This window comes from Pteropus vampyrus, unplaced genomic scaffold, assembly GCF_000151845.1.
Source record: "Pteropus vampyrus isolate Shadow unplaced genomic scaffold, Pvam_2.0 Scaffold15, whole genome shotgun sequence".
In the NCBI taxonomy this organism is placed as follows: Eukaryota; Metazoa; Chordata; class Mammalia; order Chiroptera; family Pteropodidae; genus Pteropus; species Pteropus vampyrus.
This window is the reverse complement of record NW_011888796.1, coordinates 14,330,467-14,348,508: the sequence shown is the minus strand read 5'-3', so window position 1 is coordinate 14,348,508 and position 18,042 is coordinate 14,330,467. Positions and strand designations below refer to the sequence as shown.

The 18,042-nt window shown below is 34.0% G+C and overlaps 1 protein-coding gene across 7 annotated transcripts in view; it reads right to left on the bottom strand.

The window, feature by feature from the left end:
- Nucleotides 1-4,373: 4,373 nt before the first annotated feature.
- MAP4K5 (mitogen-activated protein kinase kinase kinase kinase 5) overlaps nt 4,374-18,042 on the bottom strand; it is a 94,591-nt gene continuing 80,922 nt past the window's right edge. For 5 of the 7 annotated variants that reach the window (XM_011385632.2, XM_011385649.2, XM_011385675.2 and 2 more), the window contains 6 exons: nt 17,605-17,782; nt 14,631-14,699; nt 12,893-12,985; nt 10,336-10,406; nt 8,057-8,112; nt 4,374-6,013 (listed from right to left, as the gene is read on the bottom strand). In XM_011385632.2, the coding sequence (XP_011383934.1) occupies nt 5,926-6,013; nt 8,057-8,112; nt 10,336-10,406; nt 12,893-12,985; nt 14,631-14,699; nt 17,605-17,782 (555 nt within the window). In that variant the 3' untranslated portion in view covers nt 4,374-5,925. The remainder of the gene's footprint in view (nt 6,014-8,056; nt 8,113-10,335; nt 10,407-12,892; nt 12,986-14,630; nt 14,700-17,604; nt 17,783-18,042) is intronic. The other 2 variants (XM_011385659.2, XM_011385668.2) reach the window with 1 other exon arrangement.

Below are 18,042 nucleotides of genomic sequence, written 5' to 3'. Positions count from 1 at the left end.
TGTTCAAAATCTTTTGGCCATTTTTCTATTGGATTATTTGCCTTTTTCTTTAGTTCTTTGTATCTTCTAGGTAGGTCTTTTGTGGACATATGTAATGCAAGCCTCTTTTCTATTCTATGGCTTATCTTCTCATTCTTGCAAAGGTGTCCTTAGATGAACAAAGCATACTAATTTTAATTAAGCTCATCTTACCAACTTTTTCTTTTATAGTCAAAGGTTTAATTTGCTTACGAGTTCGTGAAGATGTTCTTTTCTTTAAAAAGCTGTGGTTTTATATATTTTAAATTATTTACAATCTATTTGGTATTTATTTTCATTTATTGTGTAGTTGCTTCATTTGATTATCCATTATCTTCAACAAAATTTATTGAAAAGGCTGTATTTTCTTTCACTTTACTGCAGTGTGTTATACATGAGGTGACTAAGTATGGGTCTGTTTCTGGACTCCTAATTGTATTTGTCTGTATGCATGCCAATGTCGCACTATCTTAATTAACTACTGTAGCAGCTTTATCAGAACTCTGGTAGCCTAAGACTCCTAGGTTTGGTTTTCTTATTCAAGATTGCCTAGACTATTCCTGGCCCTTTGCATTTTATGTAATTTTAGAATCAGCTTGTCAATTTCCATAAAATACCTTCTTGGATTACACTGAATCTTTAATTAAATCAACTGACATCTTTACAATATCACATCTTTGAACTCATTAACATGGCATCATCTGTCATTTATTTAGGTCTTTTTTAAAAATTTAGTGATGTTTTCTAGTTTTAAGTATAGAGATCTTGTACTCATTTATTACTTCTTAGGTATTTGATGGTTTCCTATATAGTAAATGCTATCCTTTTAAAATTTCAATTTTTGTTTATTGCAGGTGTATGGATATAATTATTCTTTATGTAGAGTGCATCCAGCTGCTTTTCCAAATTCACTTATAATTTCTAAGTTTATGTGCAAATGATGGCATTTTTATTCCTTTCCAAATCTTTAATCTTTTCATTTTTATTTGTTTTCTTGGTTTATTGAACTGACTAGGACCTCCAGTACAATGAATAGTAAGTGCCGAGATTGAAAATTTTTGACTCATTCCTAATGTCAATCTAAATTTTTAACAAATATTTCTTACTCTTCTCCTAAGTAAGAACCATTAGGGACAGTTTAAAATTCTCACTAAAACCTAAAATGACCTCTTCTGCTAGGGTGGGTATGAGAGTTTCTTGGATCTTTGACACAAGATATCAGCAATTTCTCTAAAGAAAGAGCACACAAGGAACTTGAAAAAAGCAGAATACAAAAGCCCCATGATAAAAGACCATCAATGTGTAACATACTGAAAGGAACAAAGAATGAAAATGTACCCTTTATGCCCTTAATGAACTACTTGGTGAAAAATAAAGGATCCGACTTTTTTTTTTCTAATCACGAGCAAGAAACTTTAATGTACAGCTTACTTAATTCTCCTAACACCCACATGAAGTGGCCATTATTTCCAATTAGCAGAAAAGAAGATGGAGGCCTAGACACGTTGAGTTGTTTAAGGTAAGCCCTAAGTGGTTTGGCTGATATGTGACAGTTGTTACACTGAAACGTGTCATCTCCATGTGCTTTAGAAATTCTGAAAACCAGAAAGTCTGGGTTAAGCAGCTAGGGCTGTCATGTAAAAGTTATGGCTTGAACTGTGCTTTGAGTGAAGTAAAGGATTTACATTTTTGGCGAAAAATCAGTTTCAGGCTTGGAGAGACATTATGAGTCAAGCGATGAAGATGGAGTGATCACGGCCTCTGTGTGCCAGTATTCCAGGCTGACTGGTGGGGTAGTGGGAAAGAAGGCTGAATAGGAGGCTTAGCCAAAAAATCGTAGTTTGATGAAAACGTTTTCTCACAAGACCTTCTGGATTTAGTTTCCTTTGCCTCCAGTTACTTTGTAGCATTCTACATTATGCATAGATTAGCTATAATCGATTAATATTTATTTGCCTACTCTGTGTAAGATATAGTATAAGAAGCTGGACTTGTTTTACGTTTATGCATGCTGTCTGTCATGTAATAAGCATGTTTTCCTTGAAGTTAAAATTTTCTTTTGCAGTAATCAAATATAGACATGTACATAACCAAATAGTCCTATAAGATTTGCCACCAAAAAAAGCATGACTCTCCATGTCTCTCCTCCAGCAACACAACTTTTCCTTCTTTTAGCAGATTACTTTTCTTGTCATTGAATAAGCTAATTCTTGATTTTTAATTTTTAGGTACTATCCACTGATTTCCCACTGTGGAAGATGATTTAGATAACTTTTCTACCTCACCTCCAAAACATCGTGTCCTCTCCCAATATGCTACAATTTTGATTAGATTAATATTTGGTGTTAACAATTATTACGCTATTCAACCACTGGTCATAGTTTACTTTTCTAATACAACATTTTGCTTTCCTGGAGTTAATAACTGCCAGTTTTTTGTTTGATTTCATTTTAGATGTTTTTGCTTAGAAAAAAAAAATATGATCACTGATTGAACTCTGGGGGCTTGAAGAAAATCCTTTCCACCTACTTCTGATTTTGGCCACAAAGATAGTGGGTAGTTCAATATGAGCTCATATTTATCTTATATTCTTTCAATTTTCTGCCTCAGGGCCTTCAAATATTTAAGGAACCTACTTGACCCAAGTACAAGCTGCAGCTTGGTACTTTAGATGATGCCCCCTGGCAGCAAATCAACCAGTGAGGACTGAAAGTCTGTTGGTGAATGTTCCATCCACTTGTCTTTTAAGAGAATTGTGGGAGCTATCAGAAGACCTGGTGGAATCAAGCTGCCATTGTCTACTCAGCAATGACCTCAACTGCATCCTTATATTGATCTTCCGCTTTCCCCATTTCAATATCACAAGTTCCTGACAGTCCTATTTTCTGGGGTCTCTAAAGTAAATGTTATCCTTGTTCTTTTCTCAGGCTGTTTTAGGAGGAACCTCTCACTCTGAAAACCTCTCACTCTGCTAGTTGTCAAACTCTTAAGATACTGAGATGCATCAGTTGTTTATTGATCTTTCCGAAAGTCTCTCCAGAACCTTTGGATATGCTTCAATTTATTTTCTATGCCTGGTGTAGTGTCATCCTTGGACATCCCATCACCATCACCCATCATCTGAGGATTTCCTTCGTTTATCTCCTGCTTTGGATCTCATTTTCAGTGCCTTGTCTTCATTTTGCTGGGTTTATGCCCGTATTTTTATGAAGCACATCTTCTAGTAAGTTCTTGAGAAAGACTCTTGTGGGAGGTAAAGTTTTTGAGACCCTGTACAACTAAAAATATTTTCATTGTACTCTTAGTTTTGGTTAATAGTTTATTTGGATCCAGAATTTTAGGTTGAAAATTTCTTTCTGAATTTTGAAGGCACTGTTTCTGTTGAAATTTGAAGCGATTCTGATTCTTATTCCTTGGTATTTGACCTTCCCTTTTTTTCTTTGGAAACAGCAGATCTTCTCTTTGACCCCAGTGTCCCTAAAATTTCATAATGATGTGTCTTGGAGTACATTTTTTTCCCCACCTCTTCATCCACTGCATTCTTTCAATCTAGAATCTTAAGTTCTTTAGTACTGGAAAAATTTATTGAAATACTCTACTAATTTCTTCTGTTCATTTTGGATCACTGGGAGATTGTGGATATTGGGCCTCTTGGGCTATAATAATTTTCTTAACCTTTTTTCCTCCAATATTTCCATTTCTTTTTGATTTTCTGAGAAAGTTCAACTTCATATTCTAAACTTTGTTAAATTATTCAGGTATGCGATCATATTTTGTAAAAGGTCTTTTTGTTTTTTGAAAGCTTCTTTTTCTAGTCTCCTACTCTTCATCCATAGTTGCAACATTCTTCTGAGGATATCTTTTCTCTTGATTTTTACTTCATCTTGTATAGTCTGTTTCCTCTAAGTGCTTTTCTTCCCCAATTGTTTTTTTCTCTTTCATATTAGAGGCTTTCCTCGGAAGTTTTATAAATCCTGGTTGTTTAATCATGTTTAATAGCAAAGGACTAAAAAACTAACTGCAAGCTCTGGATGCATGGGAGGGTGCACTTGTCTACTCTGATTTTCACTGTAGAGTTATCTAGCTGGGCGGTTTAGCTAGGACATCTATTGAGGTCTTTCTACTTGCACTGGCCAGACTGCACAGAGAAGTCTCTTCTAATATTGCTAGGATGGGAAGATCTGGCTGCCAGGATTCAGTGAGAGAAGGAGGATACTGGTCTTTGTATCCAGTATGTAAATATTTCCTGTTTTGAGTAGGGAACCCTGCCATCTATTATATCCAGTGCCCTTTAGTCCAGAGGCCCCATTTAACATGCCCCAAATAAACAGCCACACACTTACTAAAATCATATGTACATTTTTAAAGGACAATACTTTATTTGCATAACATTTTATTGTTTGCATATTGCATAGTGAAAAGAACAGAGTCACAAGACTCATGGTCTGGCTCAACCACTAACTTGCTGTGTGAATTGGGTAAGTTTCTTAACCTTGTTAATACCTTATTTCCTCATCTGAAAAATGGAGATGATGATACCACCTATTTTACAGAACTGCTAAAGACCAAATGAGATAGTTACACTCTTTTCCTCTTAAGTTACTGCTCAAAATGAATCTATAGTTTGCTATTGCTAACCACCTTGTTCATCAGCTCAATGCTAACTAACTGTTCTCATAAAGGCATTCAGACAACAGCTACCGGTGTGACACTTTAATCTGAATACTAATGATAGCAGAAGAGAAGCAAACTCAAAAATGGCCTTAGTCTTTCTTATTTTTAGAATACTCGTTTTATAATATTTATACTATCCCATCAGGAATTCAATTTCATTAAAAATTTTTTTCTTAAACCTACTCAGAATGAATACCCACATAAGTGAAAACCCCAAGATTACACATGTAGCTGCTTTACAGTTTCCCCGCTGGTATAGTATGAGTAAAATACATATCATGGGCAGTTAAACACTTCTCACCCCCCCACATTAGGGATAATAATATATATGAAGATTAATTTCTTATGCATTATCCCTAATGTAAAAAAGAATCACAGGTATATTATACTGCTTGTCAAGAATACATACACATGGTAGTCACACCTAGACATACATACCTCTTCTAACAATATTTCGACCATCATCAATATTTTCTGTATAACTCCCTAAAACTATTCATAGTTGAAAACACAAAACTCCCTTTAAGGCAATTCTGGATAATATTGTATTATAAAATACTTGTGTTAAACCAAATTGCATGTATGTACTGAATCTTCAAACACACTGTCTTTAACTCTTCAAAGTACTACTCTTAAAAGGTAAACAAAATTTTTATACATTATAAAAAAAATTTAAGCTGCTCTGCAACCCTCCTTTGCTAAAAGTTAGATACATTACACCACTCCAGCAAGAGATTAATAAATAAGGATTAAATATTCTATTTTACAAAAACATACAGAATGGCCAAAGTAAAAGTGATAGGCTTATTTGATAATTTCTTTATCAAATTATGTTCATTAAAAAAGAATAAAACATGGTATAAAATGAGAAAACTGTCACTAAATTTATCTCTTTGAAGATAATCACGTGAGTTGTTATCTAAAAATATCATGGCACCCTTGTTACAAACATTTTTTTTTTAAAGACTGTGTTTCCCGGAACTATAAGGACTATTTATCTCATAGCTTTTATTAAGCAAACTTGATATAACCACCACACAGTGGCAAGAGATAAAACAGCTGTTTCCAGCTACAGAAAATATTGAATTCTACCTTAAAGTACAGATCATTTGAGATATAACCCATAACAATTAAAGCAAATCATAATGTAGTTTGTAATGAATTTCCTTAAGATATTTTTGCTTTCAATGGAGTATATTCATTTTCCTGTCATTTCAGATCAGTTTCTGTTGCTTAGTAACTATTTTCATGTCCTGCCAAAATGTAGAGATTGCTGTGTGCAGTAGGATTTTCTGTTGGCCTACTTTCCAAAACGACAACCCTGCAATTAAACCAAAAGAAAAGGTTTATGTAAGAGAAAAACCAAAGACTGCATGCTTTAAATACTGACAGCAAACCAGGAATGAATATCATTGCTCACATTCTCATAAGATTACATAAAGATCACAGCTTTATACTTCATGGCTTAAAAACAAAACTGCAGAAGAATTGATGAGTTTATAAATATAAAACATTGAAGACATCTCAGGACAGTCTCACTATCTTATTCCAACTAAAAACGAATGGGATTACTCATATACGCCAACAAAAGGTATAAAAAGCTTTCGAATATACACCAACAAGAAGAAGGTAGAAGAAGGACTGAGGGAATAAAACAGGATTTCTAAGAGACATGCATCTAAATCATTCTTCAAGGTATTTGAAAAATTTAAACTATGAAATGGGGCCTATGTCCTTTGTCCATGGAACATGGGCAGGGAGGGAGTTCAAAGGACCAAGTGAAGAAAAATCAGTAGAGTGCCATACCATAGGATTAACACTGTAGTTGATGGGTGTGAGAACAGAATAAAAAATAATATACCCATGCAGAGAAAAAAGTCTAGAAGGCAAAACTGTATAAACACATAGAGTGCATATTTTTTCTAGCGTATGAATTTTCTACAACTAGCATATTATTACTTTTGTAATGAAAATAAGGTACTTTATACTTTATATTGTATATTAGAGAAAAGAAGGGGAAAATAAAATTACCTATAATCCAACTGCCCAGGGTTAACCCTTAATATTTTGACATACTTAAGGTTTTTCTTCTAGATACAAATATCTATATTTAAACAATACAAATTTTAAAACCACTTTAAAAATGAAGAGAAAATAAAAACTTTGGTTAAGGCATATATCTTAAATCAAGAAGATGCCCAAGTAAGAAAACCAGAACAAGGCAATGATCTAAACAAACAGTAGTTTTGGGGGGCAATCATGACAGAGAACAGAGAAAGAAAAAGAGAATAGTTGAAGGAGAAAATTCTGGGGGTAGGGGTGGAAGGAAATAAGTAACTAAGAGAAATGGCTTCTGATACCTATTCTCTATTAAGCAGAATTCTGTCATACTATGACTTGTTAAAGTGCTATCTGCGCCAGGATCATTGGATGATCCATAATTTTTTTGCCCTTCCTCGAGAAGTAAAGAGCTTCTTATTCTAGGTTCTTTAACTAGGTGATCCTCAATTCTTTCTCTTTTGCAGGACTAGTTACTAAGTTGCCATGCTCTGTGGGCTTACCTTTCTTACTCACTAAGGTAGTTGCCAGTTTTCAAAAAACCTCTTTTCTCCTTACAAATGTCTTCTTAAAATTTTTATGGGGTCCTAACTCCACACCACCCTCCTTCCTTAAGGTGTCTAATATTTAAGCAATTACTTACTTTGTGACTACACTGAATTTGAAGACCAGAGGTTCTCAATCCTTGCCTCGGGACTAATGCATGTTACTATAAACAATTTCGTTGCAGTAATAACTTTTGGTGAAAAAATAGGAAGGAATGGGTATTTTACTAGCTGTAGAGGTAGGTGGTATAAACTCTGGGGAACAAAAGCTACTAAATATTTTCATAAAATGGCATGGGTTGGAATTTTTCTCTCATTTTTATCACAGAGACCCATTAATTCCCTGTAATTTAGACTGATATCAGAAACCGAGCTGAAAATCTTCTGATATGAAAGCAAATGTAAGGAGGTGTATATTCTGTAGGATTTAAATAGTAATAGTTAATAGAAGGTAGGTAACATGCTAGGAAGAAATGATGAAAACAAAGGAAACTGAAATGTGTCATGGTACTAGGGACATAAACGCCTATGTTAACACATTTTGTCTTGGCTGAGTATCACCATCTCTAGAATGATGATCCTCAAAAGATTGCTTAATTGACTAATTAAAATATTCTCTCTCTCAATGAAGATACAGGGAAATTTCTCAAAGATGCTGAAAAACCTTATGAGTTCTGTTTGAAACACAATCATGAGCTGATAGCATAATTAACAACACAACCACCAAACACCTTCAGTAATTACAACAATCACACTATTACCTGTCTGATCCTAATAAGCGGAAAACTCTTGTTTCATCTGAAATCTCCTGGGTAACCTATGAGAGAAAACACCTATCAGTGATACCTTAGTATTATTTAAGTAATAATTTAAAAATCATTTAGATAGAGTGATTATTAAACAGAGTGATAATTTCTGATAGTTAACGCCTCAAGTGAAATAAATTTCAGGAAGAAGTATTTTTTGACCGTGTATTAGTAAAATTAAAACAACGTTTATGCAACACCTGTTATGAGTCAGGTACTTTCCTCAGACGAATTATTTGTGGTATGTATTATAATTCCCTTATTATTGGAGAAAAAAACTAAAGCTCAGAGAGGTTAAGTAACTTGCTTAAAGTCATATAATTGGTAGACCAAAGATTTGAACACAGGTTTGCTGGTCTGCAGAGCCCCCGCTCTTTCCTTCTTATCACAGCACAGATTGCAGCACAGCTGCGATGGACATTCCCATGTGCCAATGTCCCTCTGCTCTGTCTTCTCCAAAGCTGTAGAAGGCACTCAGCCATGCACAGGCACTACACGCCAAAGCGTGTAGAGTTTACATCCCTGGGGGCAGCCATTAACCAACAGGGATAACAGCTGGTTTATAAATTAATTCCCCATCTTCAAATGAATCAGTTCTGAGGTGTGTTCTATACTATTCCTCAGTAGTCGGTATGGGATTAAGCTCTGGTTGCCCATAGTGGGAACCAGTTTATTAATGTGTCCTTGTTGGCTTTTTGCCCCTCTCCTTCTTACATTCCTCACTCAATCACTTGTTTTCTGAGATCTATAACCACATAAACCTCCCGTACGTCAGTCCTGGTTTTAAGGTCAGCTTTTGGAGGAACTCAAACTATGACAGTGCGGATATGAAAAAAATATAATAGCTTGTTAACAATGGATTTACAGTCTAGCTGGGAAGACAGAATTAATAAACGAGTTAGAAAATAAATTAAGTGCTACACAAGGTGGAGCTAATTTTCAGAGTATTAAGTTTGGAAATATTCCAATCATCGTGGACTAGAGTGGCTGAATATTACTTTATGAATATTACAGCTAAGCCCAAATTGAAGTGTGAAAACATAAGCAAAAAAAGTAAGCAAGATGAGTTAAAAACAGGAAGTAAAATTTGTACTTGATATAGTGAACAGGTATTGCGCTACAGATTTCTAACCAAAGGTGTGAAACAAAGTAGCATCTAAGGACAACTAATCTTATGGCAGTAAGTAGGACTGCAAGGCTTCATTAAATGCAGGGACCTGGTGACACTTAGTGACATGGGCCAATAACTAGATAAAATGATATATTTAAAGACAGTAGATTTATGTCATCTTCTCTTGGAAGCTTTCTAATTCCTCATTCACGTAAGAGATAGAAACACTCAGTTACATATGAGTAAGAGCATAAATAAAACTAAAGGTAATACAGAGAGACAACTTTAAGCTTGAAAATAAGTTCACAAGTTTGTGAGGCCATAGTATACAAAAATTACACAGAAATGTCTCTGTTAGTATTGTCTTAATTATTAGGACTCATCTCTCGAGGTGGGAGCCCAAGTTCTATCTTCTGCATCCTGATTTTCTCAGTTAAAAGTGATTTTTGGAAACCCTTCAAGTCCTCCTACCTAGCTACGGGCAAGTTACTTAACTACTCTGCCTATAAAAATAGGAATCTGTATAGTACCTAACATCACTGGATTATTAGCCTTAAATAAGCTAATATTTGTAAAGTGCCAAGAACGCAGTTATAAGGGCTTGAAATATAAATAATTTATACTTCACTATGCCTTATGGTACTATAATAATAATATCTCACATGTTGTTGGTACTCAAATATTTACTGAATGAGTTAATTTTCTTAAGGGTTTGTACTCGCTTCAGCAACACATATACTAAAATAATTTTCTTAGATTTTTCCTTAGTCCTGTCATCCAATACACATTAATTTAGAATTTTAAATATAATATTAAAAAGAAGCTATACATTTCTAGATGATGGAAAAGGCTTATTAAATTTAGGAAAGTTTAGCAACTATATTTACAAATTACAAATTAAAAGAATTGTGTAAACTTATGTTTGACAATTCCTTGAGAATTACATAATAAATAAAAAACTGAACATCTGATGGAATAATACTGGCAATTTTGCTCTACTAGTTCATAGCATTAAAGGGACTAAACATAGTAATGTGCATTCAGAGAGAAAATGTATAAAATAAACATTTTAACATTTAAAATCTTTTGTGAGAATCACCGAAGATAATTCGAGAAACCTTACCTCATCCGATTTGAAGCTTTTACCCTGCATTCCATGTTTCCAGAAAGCCAACACACTGTCTTGAAGACATACTAAAAAAGATAAGGGAGAACTGAAACTAAAATAAAGCACAGAGTGATTCATTATACATTTTCCTTAACTGTTTTTAACAAATGATAATGTAGGGCTACCCAAGTGCTTGGTGCAAAATTCCACTGTCTAGACCATTAGTTCCCAGCATTTTTGTGGCTAAGCCATGCCTAAGTTCAAATAATTTATTGAGGCAGGGTCATGCAAGTTTTCAAAGATATAAAGATATATACAAAAGGTATTCATTTAAACGTGGGTTAACTCCGGATGAGTTGGTGTCAGCATATTAATATTTCTTTCATATACTATCTTTTGTCTTAGGTAAATAAAATAATAACATACACAATTGGATTTTTGGATAAAAACATCGTTATTTAAATATTGTCATATAATTAGAAGCAGCTATTAAGAAAGCATCTTTTATTTATGTTCATACTTTCCCCATTACAAAGTGAAAAACAAAACCTACCTCACAATCTAAAATTTAACCACACACTGAATATTTATAATCTTAGAGCCAATTCTTATTCAGAGGGGCTCTCAATTATAGCACTCACTGCTGCAGTCCCAAGCTTCAGCTTCCTCAGACCTCTAGAGCACCCTCCCTGGCCCTTTGCCCTGCCTGAAGGCCCCAATGCCCACATGTGGATTCACAGATTTGAGTCAAGTTTGCCCACCTTCCTAGTAGTTTCAGATTTCAGGAGCGACAATGATTCCACAGTGTGGCCACTACATGGCATGTCAGAGCCCCTCCTATCCTCTCACCCATCTCCCATGCTCCCATGGCAGCCTGAAGGTCTTGGAGGGAAACTTGTTCTTACTGTGCTTTGTCCATCTCTGTGTCCTGCTTGGTGCCAACCACAGGCCTGGGCCCAATGAGGCAATACAGATGGGGTCATTTAGCAGTTCAGAAACAGAGTGAGCAGGCCTCATAATTAGAGGAGGCAGTAGAGCCTCTGGGCCCTTCCTGGCAAGGGGCTCGAGTAATTAAAGTGCAGTGAGTAAGGAAGAAAGAATGAGGGAGAGGACCCATCTGATTGTTGCAGAGTTAGCCATATGCCCTACGCCAGTAAAGGTGAAGTGAGAAAGTGATTGAGAATTGCTATATTTTTTACTAGAATACTGAATCAGTAAAAAAAAAAGTTAAGAATGTCTTCAAAACATAATTTTGCTAAATAAAAATAAAAATATTTTACAATAACAGTATCACATGAGTTTCACGAACTGGAATGAATACAAAACCCAGTTACTCATTTTATTTTTAAAAGGTTATTTAAAGGGACTCTTTTTACCCAGGAGGATCCTTGTAATTTTTCCAAGGTTCAATGGCAAGGAGAGATGGTAGGCTAGGAAGAACAAACTTTTGTGTAAAAATTAAAATCCCCTATAAAAACTGGCATGTATGAAAAAGTTGAAGTACCAGTGTGTTTCAGTTTAAATGAAGAGGAACTAAAAATCTCTACGGCAGAATCTCTACTGAAAAATATTAAATCTTAGAAACTGGCATGCAAAAACCAGGACATAAAGAAGTAAAAGAAGAAACTAGTTCCAAAGTTCCTTTTGTCCTGGCAGCTACAGAAAATTTAGGTTTTCTGCTTCAATAAATTAGATCTTGCAATTGTAAGCAATTATTCTATGTAAGATATTTACACAGAGGGGTGAACATATTTTGCGACAAGGCAAAACTCCAGTTGAGAAACCATAAAAATATTAAAATTAAAAAAACTGTCTAAATAATGAGAAACATGTATTTAAAAGTATATATACATTTAATTCTATACTTTTCTATCACCCCTAGGGAAAATACTGACATATAATCAATGAGGATGCAAACAATAATAAAAATACTGACATATAATCAATGAGGATGCAAACAATAATAAAATACAATAGTTTTTACCATAACACCAATGAGTGTGAAAGAGTAAAACACTCATTGACAAGGAAGCAAATTAAAATGGCACATTAGTTTCCAAGTCCTGTAGGAAAGTAGTTACTTACAAAGAAGTAGGCCTAAAAGCAATAACCTTCAACACACGCCAAGCAGAATCTTACCAACAAAGAACTATAGCATATCTAATATCATTAATCATATCACACAAATACCTTCATGATTTGGAAAGAATTCATAGAAGTTTAATTCACTTGATGAAGCAAAGGGAATAATAAACAGAAATTTAAAAAAATGATTTCAAGTTTTAAATATTCAGGGAACAGTAATAAAAGATTTATTATGGTCTAGATCTGTACCATCCAATATGATAGCAATAGCCACATGTGGCTATTTACATTAAAATTTAAATTAAATTTAAAAAATTTAAAATATAGCACAAGTATTTAACAGGTATGGTTAATGACTACTGCATTTATGAGCACAGACAACATTTCTATATTACAGAAACTTCTATGAGACAGTGCTACACAACCCTAGGTACAGAATGAACAAAAAACCAAGTATTCTAACAGCATTATTAAAAAAAAGACTTACCTACAGATTCAATGCGAAAATCAAAAGTTAGCTCAGAGGCCAGTTTCTTACTTGATTTTAATTTTCCTTGTAGATTAACAATTTTTACAAATTCTTAAAAAAAGAAAAAACATGTCAAGACTGGAAATCCAAATCTGTTAAAATAAATATAACTTGATATATGGATTTTACATGGATAAAGAACAACATTTTTAATAAAGTTCAACCATTTGTCTTGATTCAAGCATGCACAGTGGAAAAGTATCATTAATATGTTTTATAACATATAGTATAAGAGTTCCTCCTTCACTAAATGGCAATTCCACTGCTATTTTTTTTTCTTTATATAGTATATACTGAACAGTTTAGAAATTAGGACAGAAACAGGCAAATTCAATAGCAGAACAATTTAAAAAATAACACTGAACACCTATGGGCAAGGTTCAGTAATTTAAAAATTCTGGAATGAATCAAACATGGCAAATATTGCCAACTTGCAAATTTAATTCCAAGTTTGGGTGAATTTCAACTTGCAGGATTCGCTGCATAAAAATAAGGTGGGTTTTAAGAACCAGAGTACGTTATTTGTAAAACTGAAACAATATCTATTAAGTTTTTTCCTGCTTCTCTACTGCTTACAGTATAACGCACTTCCATTAATAATATCTCTTCCTGTATTAAAAGAATCATAGCTAGCAGATGAAGATGTCAAATCTATCTGTATATTAAAATCTCACTCTGACATGATTCCGAAGTTCATGTTATATGGCTCTTAAGAGGCCATATTAGTAGAGTTATGTGCCACATAATGATGATTTGGTCAATGACAGACCCCATATATGATGGTAGTCCCATAAGATTATAATGGAGCTGAAAAATTCCTTTTGCCTAGAGATGTATCCATCATAATGCTATAGTGCCACACATTACTCACATGTTTATAATGATGGTGGAGTAAACAACCTACTGCGCTGCCAGTTGCATAAAAGTGTAGCACATACGACTATGTACAGTACATTATACTTGATAATAATAATAAATAACTATGTTAGTGGTGTATGTATTTACTATACTATACATTTTATTATTATTTTACTCTCTACTTATTAAAAAAACCATTTTCTGTAAAGCAGCATGCCATATTATGCTGGCAGCAGCTACACACATCTCACGTTTATTTTTTCTCTTGATTGTATCATTTTCTCTTGTGCTTGATTTAATCTCATGTTGTACAATACACACTGTACAAGCCTGTAGCCTAGGAATAATAAGCTATGCCATAGAGCCTAGACGTGTAGTAGGCTATACCATCTAGGTTTGTGTAAGTGCACTTTATGATGTTTGCACAATGACAAAATTGCCTATCAATGCATTTCTCAGAATTCAGTATCCCAGTTTTTAAATGGTACATGACTGTATACCTTCTATTTTTTCATTAATTACAATGAGGTATGAAAAAAAAAATCTCAGTTTTACAGAAGAGTTTTATATAGAATTTTACCCCAAGGTTATAGCAAACTATTCTAATATAATGTTCCCAAGACTGTCAAATAAAGAAAAAAGTCACAAATAGTACTGACAAACATCAATTAATTACTATTAACTATACCTACAGATGATTTAGGTTTTTCATCAATAAAACAAGCCACTTAAGGTGAAAAAAGAGAAAATCTTGAATTATAGTTTAGTAGAATCACTTCCATGAAAAGATCTGTTGTATCAAGTAATATGACAGAATAAACTTTGAAGGAGTACTTACTATCTAAACACACTAAAACGGTATCTCTCTCCAACTGTGTTACATGAATGGAATCTAACTGCTGGCTGCCTTGGGAGGGAAAAAGAAAACAAGGTTACAACAACACTCTTTAAAAACTGGAGCTTAGAAAAGAACACAAATTCTGACTTTTCCTGTGACTTAAAACTAGTCTTTGAAATTTAACACAGAAATTATATTTTGTAATGATATATTATCTTTTCAGAAAATATATGTAGGTCAATTTAGAACAAATGTTAAGTCTTAAGCACAGCTAACTGAGCTAAGAAAAGTTCAATATTACACTTAATTAATAGCTAGTTCTAGAAAGGTGAGTTACAAAAATAAAATGAAGCAAAGGGTAAATATGAGAAAGTAAGACAGACGCATGCTATACAGTGACTATACTTTGCTCTGCACTTTACAGTAGCAAATGGGAACATGGAACAAGATCAGTGAGGGACATCCCTGAGATAAAAACAGTAATTCAGAAAATGCAAAAGGATTAATGAAATTGTGATCAGAGAGAAATTTTCGTGGTGGGGGGGGCGGTGTGGGGGTGTGTGTGTGTAGGTGGGAGTTACTTTTTAAAGAGGACATTGAGTAACAAATAACATTATTGTCAACAATATCTTTGCAGGAAGCAACTTTCATAGCTTTGCTGATATTTGCAGGGCTGTTTCTTTTAACATCTGCTAATAGATGTAATAACATTTTGCAAAACATTTTTGGTTTTACTAAAAATGTTTTGGGCACTGATTGCATAATTGTTCTAGCTGAATCTAAGAAAAGATTTTAGATTATTTAGAGCTGTCATTTTTAACTACATTTCTTTGGTAAAACCATAAATCCGCTCATTAAAAACTATATATTTGAACATAAACACTAAGTTTTATATATTATTTTGAGGTGCTTTTGGAAAACTTCCAGAGCTCATACATAGTGAAAAATTCAGATCTACAGGATTGATAAACTGTTGGTCCCTCGAGCAACACTCCAAAAATCGTTTTTCTCTGCAAATTTATGTTCATGTATTTATTCCACAAATATTGAGTGCTGACGATATGCTAAGCCGCATCCTTGGAGTTAAAAGATGTGCAATAATAAATCAGACTAAGAGTCTTGGAACAGGAGTTCATTCTAACTGTTAGGACTGTTGCCAATTCAAGGCAGGGCCTCAACAATGAACATAGCTGGGAGGAAGATTAACAATCATTTGTGAAAATAGAGAAGCCTAATAAGGATGACCTTTGCTTGAGGGTGATTTGGATGAGTACCCTCAGGCAGAGTCCTGGCTCTCCTCAGGAAGTATTTTTGCCACTGCTTTAGTTTTAGCCTAAAAAATGTTGTAAGCGGGTGAAGCAGTATTGCTCAGGCGTTATAAAACAAAGAACAAGAAACCCCTCAACTCTCCCTCTCCAAATTTCACAAGAGGACTCAATGTCTAGCCTTCAGCATTGTAACCTCCTAAGACATCGCACAAAAGAAAGTTACAAGCACACATTAGATAATGTTATGAAATGACTCCCTCTTTATTATATATACTAACCAGCAAACAAAAAAAAAAAAAGAAAAAAGTTGGGCTATCTGCTGGAAATTATTTTGATTTTTAAAAGAATTGATCTATAACCCTTATATTTGGCAGTAACTACAAAGCAGGAATACATTTCTATTTGGGCTGCTTATATTTCATGATAATAAAACAATGTAATTTGCAACTGTTAGCTATACTAGGAAGGTACGCATATAACTCAACAAAAAGTATTAAACAATTAGAAATGTGGGGTACTGGTGGCGGTAGGACACAGAATACATTCCCATTTTATTCTACTGGAAACTATGACTTGGTCCATAAGAGTGAAATAGTCCAGTACACGCTGTAATTGGCTTGTATTGGGTTAAATTTTCAGGAATTTTGTGAACTAGATGACATCAGGTTAGTAGTTTGAAATTGGCTGTGGTGGGAGTATTTATATGACAGAAACACTCAACTGCTAACAAACCAGGCATCTCTGTACCCCAAGAACCTGTTGTTAACCATTTATCAGGACACCACTAGTTCATACTGATTTTTATTCTGAAAGTAACATTAGTGGTTCTCCATTAACTTCAATAGCTGGGTTGTAGAGTTCTTGTAATTTAGCCTATAAATGATCGAAAGCTAAAGATATTTAATAAGAACCATCGAATTTAAGATACTTACAACAGACTTCTTCACATGGTGATAAGGAATGTAACAGCGGTCAGTAATGAAATAGTTATAAATAAAGCTTGCTTGACTTCATATGTAAAAATGGCTTCATAAACTTGGGGTTACAAATGATCAAATAATATCCTAACACAACAAACAGCCAACTGGCAAAATGAAGACCCCTCTTTCATTTCACTTATTACGTAGATTTAAAAAATAATTGATTTGTTCTAATTTTAAAGGTTGAGAATAAATTTCCCAGCCTTTTCAAAACTTTCACTAAGGCACATTTGTTAAAATTCTAAGCTGACAAATCATTTTCAGAAAGTACTGAGGTATGTCCCTGTATCTTTAAATGTTAAAACTTGCAGGTCATACATCAAAAGCACTTGAATTCAATGATTCTAAGAAGTGTGTGTGTGTGTGTGTTTGTGTGTGGGGGGGGGTACGCAGAGGGAATTGATGGGGGAGAAAAGTAAATCTCTTTGCTTGAGAAGCTGATAATATTTGAAAAGTATTTTTAAAACTTAATTTTTATGTAGTATAGTCAAAAGATTAACACATAACAATTAAGACCTTTAAATGTCAGAAACAATTAAAATTTTCCTAGGTAAAATAATTTGTATCAAATTGCCTCAGGCCAAAAGAGATCATAAACTATAGGTACAGGCACCTCTGGGCTTAATTGGGAAACTATGTTCCATAAGTCTTTACTTTAACTTGCCCAGTGGTTGAAACTATTCTGCAAAAGCATCAATATTTTAACATAAGGTAAAAAACACTTACCTGCGCCAATTTCTGTAAACCATGAAGATGCTGAGTTCAAATTGATTGTCTCAAACTGAACTACCTGATTTGATTCGGTGCCCTTGCTAATAGCTACACACACCATAGGGTATTCTTGTTCTGGTATTACCAGCATTTCAAAAACATTCAAAGGGCTTGGCAAAGGAAAATCAAAGTGCTGCAAAAAATAAACAACAAGTATAATTTAGAAACAATCTCTCTAGTCATACTATTGTTGAATAAGTCAATGGAAAGGCTTTTTCTTGATTGACTGAATTCTAAAAAAGGACTGCCTCTGAAATGATCATAAGGATGAGTTTTATCTAAAAATGTATTTTAGAGAATTGGCCATATTGATCTTTATGGCTTTGATGCTTCTGGAAGTTTACTGACATAAGGTAAAGAGGAAATCTCAAGGAAAACAAACCCCTAAACCAA